Raw genomic sequence first — 9,632 nt, forward strand, 5'->3', positions numbered from 1 at the left:
ACGGCAGCGGGAGGCTCCGGGTGCCCGTCGTCTTCCTGACCAACGCCGGGAACTGCCTGCGCTCGGACAAGGCCCAAGAGCTGTCCCGGGCGCTGGAGATGCAGGTAAAGGTGACGGGGCTGGGGGAGCGCTCCGGCGTTGAAGCGGAGCGCCGGGAGGAGGGAGCACATCCTGCGCGAGTGCCCCGGCAGGGAATCACTCCGAGTGCTTGGCTTCGCTTCGGAGAGGGGCAGGTGGCAGCGATGCGACCCGACCGCAGGGAGGAGGGGGGCGAAATCTTAATTGCGGTTCCCAGCCATCCTCTCCACCCTCCCCCAGGTGTCTCCGGAGCAGGTGATTCTGTCCCACAGCCCCCTGCAGCTCTTCAGCCAGTTCCACCAGAAGTGCATGCTGGTGGCCGGGCAGGGGCCCGTGGAGGAGATTGCCCACAAGTATCCTTTGCTCCGTGTGCCTCATGGTGCTCTGCCTTTTCTGCTGCAGCTTCCCAGCTAAAGGCTGCTGCTCCTGCCCTGCCGCTGCCCCTGGCACTCAGTCAGCTTGTAGAACCACGAGGAGACAGAAAGGTCGTTGGTCATCCTCGTGGAGCAGCTCAGGGGGTGGCAATAACTCCATCTTGGTCACCTCCTGGCTGCCCTTATTCAGTTTTTAGGTTGTCATGCTGATTAACTCACGCTAATTACCTCTCCTGTGGTTGCTGTTCCAGTTGGTGGGATGTCACTGTGAGGACTCCATCAGCTTTGGGCCCGTCTCACTTTTGAGATGAAGTTGTGCTCCTCCTGTTCTTTCTTGGCAAAGCCCATTAGAGATCACCCCCAACTGACAGCAATTAAAGGAACTTAGATATGTTGGGGCTTTGGGCAGCCTGGTCTAGTGGAAGGTGTCCCTGCCCATGGCAGGGTCGTTGGAACTAGTTGATCTTTAAAGTCCCTTCCAACCCAAACCATTCTATGATTCTATGAAATATCATTAGAGTTAGAGCATCCCAGTACAGGGAAGTGGTCTAAATGACAATTCCACATGCATATTGCCTGGATGAGGTGGGGGAACAGCAGGTCAGACATGTCTGCAAGGAGGTAATAACTGCCTGCAGTGTTGACAGCATCTCAGCCTCTACACGCAGGGGCACACTCTGTGCTCAACATTTAACTTCATTTGTTACAAAAATGTGTGTTTCCCTGAGGCCTATAGACAAACCAAGGGCAGGGTGTTCTGCAAGCTGATGTAACTCGTGCTTGGCTTGTGTAATTTTATCAGCACAGACCATTTTCCTTGCACCAGCTGAGCTGACCAAGGCTTGGAGTGGTGGTCTCTGCTCTTTACCCAGTTCCAGGGATTGCTGATGAATCACCCCAGTCTGTTTTTCTTAGTTGTAACCTTTAGGGCTATCAATAGATTGAAGCACAGCGTGACTGAAAGCCATGAGGTTATGCATTACCACATTCAATAACTGATCTGTTACTAGGACTCGTATTCCTTAATCCTATAGATGCTTTTGCAAGTAACTTAAAAAAACCCTCAACAGTCTCCACAACATTCCTTGATGGTCTGAAATAGCCTGGGGTTCAAGCACGTGGTCACCATAGAGGCGCTGAGGAAGGCATATCCCCTGTTAGACATGGTGGATCAGAGCCGGAGGCCAAAGGAACTGGTAATTTCCTGAAGTGTCAGTAGAAGGGGTGGTCTGGTGCAGTGGGGCCGCATGGACAGGGCAGAGAGGCTGCAAAGGCACGGAGCAGCTGGCTGCCAGTGGCTCCCCGCAGTGAGAGCCTGGGACTGATGCTGAGCAGCCAGCATCTCTCTGCTCTTCACAGCCTTGGCTCCTGCAGGAGGGGCAGTGACTTTCCCCTCGTGTTTCTCATGCCGTGCCTGTCTTCCATTGCTGTTCCTTGCAGTGAGGGGTAAGACGGTTTGGTTGACATCTCCAGCTCTGAGACAGGAGTGCAAGGTCTGCATCCCAGAAATCCTGTCTGGGATGGTAGGGGGGAGGTGAGGGAAATCTTTCTTCAGGATTCCAGGTGGCCTTGCCCTGCCTTTTTGTGGAACTGCTTTGGCAGGTTCAAAGGGAGCACATTTTTAGTTTTGTTTTGGAGATGGCACTGGGTTTTGCATTACTAACCCAGCCTTCTGTTTTCTTCTGGCAGCCTCCTCCAACCACTGGCTTCCCCACTATAGAAGGTAAGCAGGAGCCTCTGTTTACATATGAACAGCCAGCAGAACTAACAGCAAGGCAGGCCAGCTGGGATGGGAGCTGATGACGTGCTGTTGGCTCACTGGTATCCACGGGCAGCACACTCAGAGGATACAGTTGGGAGGCAGCCTCGCTGCTCTCATGCAGTATGAAGTACAATCTGGGTAAAAGCAAAGCCAGCTTTTCTCTCTGCCGTGCTCCAATATCTGGGACTAGTGGTGCACATGATGCAGTGGTACCCAGACTGGAGCCCTGGCACCAGCTGTGTTCCAGTGGTGGCTGTACTCACCAGAGCATCCCAGCAGAGGAGTGGTTTCGTTAGTGGGTGGCTTTTGGTAGTGGGTCCTATACTTGGATGCTGTGAGTTTCCAAACATCTCTTGAAATCTTCCAGGGGTGATTCTGTTTGGTGAGCCGGTGAGGTGGGAGACAAGCCTGCAACTTATTATTGATGTACTCTTGAGCAACGGGAACCCCGGGGCAGAGCCGCAAGATGTACCATACCCCCATCTGCCTATCCTGGCCTGCAACATGGATCTCCTGTGGATGGCTGAAGCCAAGATGCCCAGGTGAAAAGCATGTGTGATGCTTGGTTTAGACTATTTCATATACCTCTCCTGCAGACGATCTTTTCCTACTGCATTTTTTTAGCATTTGAATGTTTTAAAAGTTCGATTGTCTGGTGTAGTTAGCAGCAGAGACACGAAAGCTGCACGAGAAACAAAGCCTAAAGCTTTCAAGAAGCAAAAGCCAGACCACTGCCTGTGGAGGTGTGTGTGTGGGTAGACACCACATCCAGACGAGGCGTTAACCTGGCTACAGCAGGTGGTTCTCCTCACCGAGGAGCGCTTGCTGCTTCAGGGGCGTGACTGGGGACACTGATGATGTCCTTTCTGGAGCAGGTTCGGCCATGGCACTTTCCTTCTCTGCTTGGAGGACATCTACAAGAAGGTGACGGGCAGGGAGCTGAAGTACGAGGCGCTGATTGGCAAACCCAGCACAGTCACCTACCGCTACGCCGAGTACTTGATCAAGCAGCAGGCAGAGAAACAGGGCTGGAAGGCTCCCATCCGACGCCTCTATGCAGTTGGGTAAGAGACTCTTTTTCCTGCTGCTTTCCTTAGGGAGTTGCACACTGACTTCTCTTTGGAGTTTTGGGGTTTCTTTGGGGTTTTTTTTTTGGTTTTGTTTTTGTTTCTTTTGGTCTGGATACTTCTAAAATTAATACCAAAATCCCCATGGTGTCTCTGGAGCCTCACGTCCTGGAACAGAGGCTTACTAGCTTTTCACATCCTACATTTCCAATATTTTGAAGGACCCTGTCAGCCTGGGAGAGCTGTTTGCTGATGCAGAGTGTGTGTAGAGTGGTGACTGAAGACAAAGTTAAGAGACTCAGATGTAGCACCATTAGCCCAGTTAGGCCAAACACTTTGGAAACGTAGGGAACACAACACAGTAATGGCTGAAAATGATGTGGGGTGCTTCTGACGTACTCGGAAGATGTTTGTGAAGCATGTGGCCTGAACAGGACACACTGGGGGGTGGATTCACTAGCCCAGTCTGGGTGATCCTCTTGTTCTTAGTGAATATCTCACACCCCTTCCTCCTTCAGTGCTTTCTTAATCCCAATCTGCCAGAGCCAGAGAGAGATGCATGGGCTAGTTTCTCATTCCTGTTTCGCACTGTGACCTTATCCAGGGATAACCCTATGTCTGACGTCTATGGGGCAAACCTCTACAACAACTACCTCAAGTCAGCTCAGCAGAACCAGGTCCGGGCTGGGGGGAAGAGGAACCCACAGGCAGCCAGTCCCCAAACTGAGGATTACCTGGAGCTGAGGAAGGACTGCAACAGTTCAGTGGAGAGCTGCGATTCGATTCTGGTCTGCACTGGGGTCTACCGCCGCGACGACGGTGTTCCCAGCAAAACAGAGCAGTGCACGACCGAGGCGGTGTTCCATGGACATCGGGACTTCTGCTTTGATCCCAGCCTGGTGCAGGCGTCTTACATAGTGCAGGATGTGAATGATGCTGTGCAACTTGCTTTCAAGAAAGAGAACTGGAGCTAGAGGCCGAGACAGGTGTGCCCAAAGATCTGCTGTAAGGGATTTTATGTACTGGAAAGGGAAGAGGGGAAGAATGGGGAGAGACCTGGAGCGATCTGATCTAGGCAACGTGAAAGAAAACTAAAGCACTAAAAGCCCCTTACTTTTATTGGTACTCCTCTGCAATCCTGACAGCTGCCCACAGGCTTTTGACTGTGACGGTACCTCAATAATTGAGCCGTAATGGAAACAGGGTATAGGGAGAAGGCTTGTCCCAGCAATCCCAGTTTTGTTCAGCTATCAGAGTTCTTTCTTTTCCCCCCTTTGTGTGTGAAGATCAGGCAAGCCCACCCTCCTCCTCTCAACATATTTGAGGATGAAGCTCTTTCCCATGCAAGGAGCTCCCATCAGCCACTGTACCATTCCTGCAGTGTGCTGTTTGTCCAGTCTGTGACACGAGCACACCAGAAGCTGTGCTGTGGTGGCACTGTGCCAAGAGAAGGCTTTAAGTCTTAACATTCTCCTTGTAAAGAATAAGTGCCTATGGACTTTAACAAATTCTGTTTGCTCGGGGATTTGCCACTGCATCACTGTCAGTCTGAAACAAAGTCCTCTTTTGCAGTCCTCTGGCAGCTATGGAGAGGCAAGGCCCCTCAAAGGAAGCTGCAGTAGCCAGAGCAACTTGCTGCAGGGCTGAGGTGAAAGTTATATTGTTCGCTTCTGCCTATTTAGCATTCTGTGAACACTCCTACCTTTTCACATCCCACTAGGGAGCCAGCAGCCTGCTCTCAGAAGCAGAGGAAACTACCACAGAGTCTGAATTTCCAAAGTTGTCTTTGCCCAGGACTCAGTGCTGCAGCAAGAGGCTCTTTTGGCACCCGCCCTGATCCCAACTGTTGCAACAACCACCCACCTGCTCCAGCTGGCACAGCTTCTAAGAGGAGCCCTTCACTGGAACAAAGGTTAAACAGAAAGAGTCACAGTCCACTTTTACTCCTTCCTTACATGCAAGGATTTAAAAAGAAGATCAAGCCAGGATGGTACCAAAGTCCCAAATCCCCAGTCTTCATCTTTAAGAATACAAATGTCTCTCTGTATTTCACTTCTTTTCTTCCTCTCATGTGATTTGCAGCTCAGGGATATGCATATGGTCTGACCTCTGTTCCCTCCTCTTTCTTTAACATGCAGGTAGAGTCCCCCTAACATGAATTAGCAACTGGAACTTGCCTGCCCAGGAACATTTCCGTGTCCCTAACAACATCCACCTTCTATTGCCTCTGTTCTCTTAGCTCAGGCTGTCCAGAGAAAGATCAAGACTTGTGTCTCTGTAGACATTACAAAGAAGATGAGCAAGGATTGCATGAGAAACTCATGTGAAAGATTGGCCCAGCAAAGAGTATCTTAATTCTAGAGGAGCATTGTGATTTTAGAAGCACATATCAGTCTGTGCATATGGTGAAAAGCCTTGGAGCCAACACAACTGAGTTGGTGTTCCTAGTTCTACTCATCTCACACAACACTGAAAGATCAGAAATAGATCTGCTCTGCCTCTTCTTCCCTCCCTCCTGCTTTACTAGGCAGCTCCATACACAGGGTACAAACAAAATGTTCTACACAGAAGTTTGAGTTCTTAATTCAAGTCTCAGCATCCATGTGCACTGAAGTTCTGCTTCAGCAGCTCTCCATCCTCTCAATACTTATGTGTATTCCAAGAAGGCCACTGCAGTGCAGGCTCTGTTCTTTGTTGTGCCAGACTCTGCATCTTGAAGAGGACTGGATGCTCTGTCAGTGACCCAGGCAAAAGAAGTCCTTCTCTGTGGCTTCTTTCTCTATCCCTTACTTTATGAATTGGGGCAGAAAAATCTCTCTTTGCATGAATTTTCCTCCTGTGAAATCCATAGTGGGAAGTTTCTTCCTCTCTTAGCACTGCTTGGGGTTGTCCTCCTCTGTCTCATCAGGACAAGAATCACTTGGCTACTTCTAAAAGCAGCTGTAATGTGAGAAACACAGAATCCTTCCCTTTCACTGGAGAGAAAAATTACCATTTCATCCAGTTGCACAAGACAAGGGCCTGTCTCCAGTATCCAGAAGAGTTAGCACAGGGAAGGACTTCACATACAACATAAGGAAGGTCCTTTTAGCTTTCAGTGCATCTCCACAGTCACAGTTGTGCTGTAGGCCCAGAGTGCAAGGCCTGGAACTGGAGGTCCAAAACACATTTATTCATAAACTAGCTCCAGTGTCCCTCAGGCTTGCTTTTCAGAGGTACCATCTGATGCAGAAAGAGGAATGCTCCCTTTGCTTGCAGTATTGGGCTGGTTGCTGGCAGTAAATGTGAGCCACACCCTGCGTGTGGTAGGCACTTTCCTGCTGAAATACCGAGGTCTGTCCACCTGTGTGCGCAGCAACCTTTGGCAGGGCTCTGTCCTGTTACTTGTAAAAACCGTGGTGCTGGTTACTCAAAAGACCAGGTGCTGCTGAACCAGCCTTCCCTTAGGGGTGAGAAATCCCAAGCTGTAATTTCCTATCAGCATGCATGGCACATCCCAGCCAGAAGCGAGGTAGGTAGCAGGAGGAGGGAGGTAGCACCTCTTTCAAGACAGGAAGAGGTTTGCGTTTGCACAGAGTGAGCCAGGCATCTCCATCTTTGGAATAGCAGTGGAGGGAGGTGAGCTGACTGATGTGAATCTGCTTCAGCTTCCAAATCTGCTTTTAGCTCTGGATTTGTTTTTTTTCACCATGTTAGTGTTGAAACAGTCTTCTGGGAGTCTTAAAAATGCGTAGGAGGAACTTCAGTGATAAGGAATTTAAGAAATGCTTTGCTTGCGAGTTGAAATTGGACAGAAGGGAGGAGAGGGAATCTAGAAGAATCTTGTACCCTTTCCCCAATTTTTACCAAGTAAGGTTTCATAAAAGACTTTGCTTGTTGCTCTGTGCACTAATTAGCCAAACCCTTGGTCTGAGCAACACGAAGACCTTTCCCCTCTTCTCTTTCTCAGCTCCTTAAAACAGTGCACTTTGTCCAAGTCCCTGCCTAGGAATTGCATGGACCCAGTGGATGGAGTAAGAAATCTGGCTTTTCCAGCTGCTGTTAGACACTGATTTGATTCTGGAAGGTCTCTGTTAATGGAAGTGTTTGCCAGGTCTCTTCTGTTCCACGAGTTTTGTGCTAGAGTGCTGTGCAGGCATCTAGCTTATCTGCAGTTCATTTATAGACATCTGTTACTGCTAGAATTCAGTGAAATCTTTTTTCCTTGGAACTGTAGCTTCCTGGAATTAGCTTCGAGTGTGGCCGGAACAAAACTCTTCCTTTGTCTCACGTATTGCACAGAAGTGGTATTTCTGAGGCCATGTTTCTCTATTTGGAGCAAGCATACTGCACTTCTGTGCGGATTATGGGACCAAGCTGGAGAGGGGACTTCACTGCTGATCCCATACCTTAATATTTATGTGGTGCACTGCCCTATACAACAAACAGGGTGAAGACCTAATCATAACAACTCCATCTTCCAAAGATGAACAGGTTTAAGTCAAGCTTAAAGGGAGTATGCAGCTGAGAACAGCAGGAAGGAACCAAGGGGGATAGACCTTGTTTTGGATCTGAAGTAGAGAGCTTTTATGTCATGCAATAACATTGTGGCCAGAGAAGTCAATTCCTTTATTCCACAGGACACATGCAACTACTAACATGGCATTCAGGGAGTCATATAGCACTACTGTTCCCTTTCTTCCAATCTTAATCCTGCCACGTCTTTCTCCCTTTAATAAATGGGTAATGTTTCAGATTGTGTCCTGTGCACTGTAGCAGAGTGATTACATATCATTCAGAGAGATCAGAAGCTGTGATTATTTTAGATTTCATGTTAATTTCAATGCAGTTCCAGAGTTGCTACTTTGATCTAGAACATATATAAAATAATAAAAGATGTTTTCTTTGAAATAAATTTTAACTTGCTGTGTGTACATTTAATGATTATTGTCCTGGTCTCTTTCACATCTTTGCCCCAGAAGATTATTAGGGCAAATGCTGGGGGTTTTTTGTGTGTTCATCAAGCTGTTATCAGATTTTCTTGAGGGGACTACTTTAAAAGTTACCTCTCCAGCAATTCTTTTGTCTGAGCCAAATTGTAATCTCTTGTGAGCTCTACATCTGCCATAGTCAGGTGAGATGAGTGCAACCTACTCTGTAGAGGTGGGGAAAGGACACATCATAAGCTGTGGTCTGACTGTTCACAGTCAAGATGAATTTTGGGATGCCACCTATATGTGAGGTACTTTCAGGGTAGGCATTTAGTTGTGACCTGACCTAAGCAGTTGTTTGTGATGATTAATGTCTACTATGTGGGGAAACCACAAGCTTGATGCCACCAACCTAATCTGCTATTGCAGATGAACAACAAGCCTAAGGACTTAGGGAAAGCCATCCTTATCACTGGAAGCTTACTTGACTCAATGTTAAATCCTTTGTGATCGTAAAAGAAACCCAACTTTGACAAGAGCCTCACCTTTTAAAAAAGGTGAGGAATTAGGCAGACGTGTATTAACTTTCGGATTAAAGCCAAAAGCGTCCACTGACTACAGCAAATGGAAAATTAAAGATTCCAGGTGGAAACAGTCATTTTTAATGATCTTAGGAACAGCCAATTCACTTGCATTGTTCTTATAGCATATTCCATCAGAAAGTTTTCCATCTACAAAGTTCACAGCTCACAGGAGTCACATTAGACAGCAAAACAAGCGTGATGTAGAGTCCTGAGATCTTGGTGTTGAAAGCAACAATCAATAAAGCAGTTTTGGATGGACTGGGCAAGGATTCCCATTCTTAGCAGAGAGAGGAATAGAACTATATTCTACATCCTGGAGAAATGACCTATGTCCCTGACCTGTAATAATAAAAAGTGTTAACCAGCATCCTCCTTTTACCAAGTACTCTGGTAGATGGATCACACACCCAAGATAGGTCATATCAAGATTTAGTTAAGCAGAAAGAGATCACAACCTGATCCTCTCAGATGAATGCTTTTAATCACTACACTGTTGTCAAAGCAAAAGGGCAGCCTGGGGTTAAGGTGTCCCCTGGAGGCAGCCTTAGGTGGAAGGTAGAGTCCCACAGAAGTCCTTAACCACCATAAGGGGCAGAGTTAAACACCAGCACTGTGAAACACTGAAGAAGGACCAACTGGAAAAAGAGGATTGGGAGCCCTATTTAAGTTGGAGTTTGTTCCCAGGTGAATGCTGTGAGAAGTGCCTACAGGGGCAACCCCTGAAAAGTGCTTAGTGTGTGGATACTGGTGGGCCTTGAACACAAGCTATGCAGTTACCTGCTTGCCCTGGTAACTGTTGCCTTTGGGGGCCTGCCCAAACCCTTCCATTACTGAATCTTACTCACCCCAATTGTAAA

General features: G+C 48.0%; 1 protein-coding gene across 1 annotated transcript; it reads left to right on the forward strand.

The window, feature by feature from the left end:
• The first annotated feature begins 6 nt into the window (after positions 1-6).
• HDHD5 (haloacid dehalogenase like hydrolase domain containing 5) lies at positions 7-8,201 on the forward strand. The gene is made up of 7 exons (XM_029963553.1): positions 7-104; positions 319-431; positions 1,555-1,648; positions 2,142-2,175; positions 2,582-2,756; positions 3,090-3,278; positions 3,886-8,201. The coding sequence occupies exons 1-7, from the start codon at positions 99-101 to the stop codon at positions 4,253-4,255; spliced, it is 981 nt and encodes a 326-aa protein (XP_029819413.1). The 5' UTR covers positions 7-98; the 3' UTR covers positions 4,256-8,201.
• Positions 8,202-9,632: the final 1,431 nt, after the last annotated feature.

The sequence above is a fragment of the Manacus vitellinus genome, unplaced genomic scaffold (assembly GCF_001715985.3).
Source record: "Manacus vitellinus isolate BGI_N305 unplaced genomic scaffold, ASM171598v3 scaffold_5_pilon, whole genome shotgun sequence".
Taxonomy (NCBI): domain Eukaryota; kingdom Metazoa; phylum Chordata; class Aves; order Passeriformes; family Pipridae; genus Manacus; species Manacus vitellinus.

What these genes read in the sequence shown, in the direction of transcription:
- HDHD5 (XM_029963553.1), top strand. An exon ending in GCTGAAGCCAAGATGCCCAG is followed by an intron (nt 2,757 to 3,089) that starts GTGAAAAGCATG and finishes TTTCTGGAGCAG; the next exon opens with GTTCGGCCATGGCACTTTCC. An exon ending in CGACGCCTCTATGCAGTTGG is followed by an intron (nt 3,279 to 3,885) that starts GTAAGAGACTCT and finishes GACCTTATCCAG; the next exon opens with GGATAACCCTATGTCTGACG.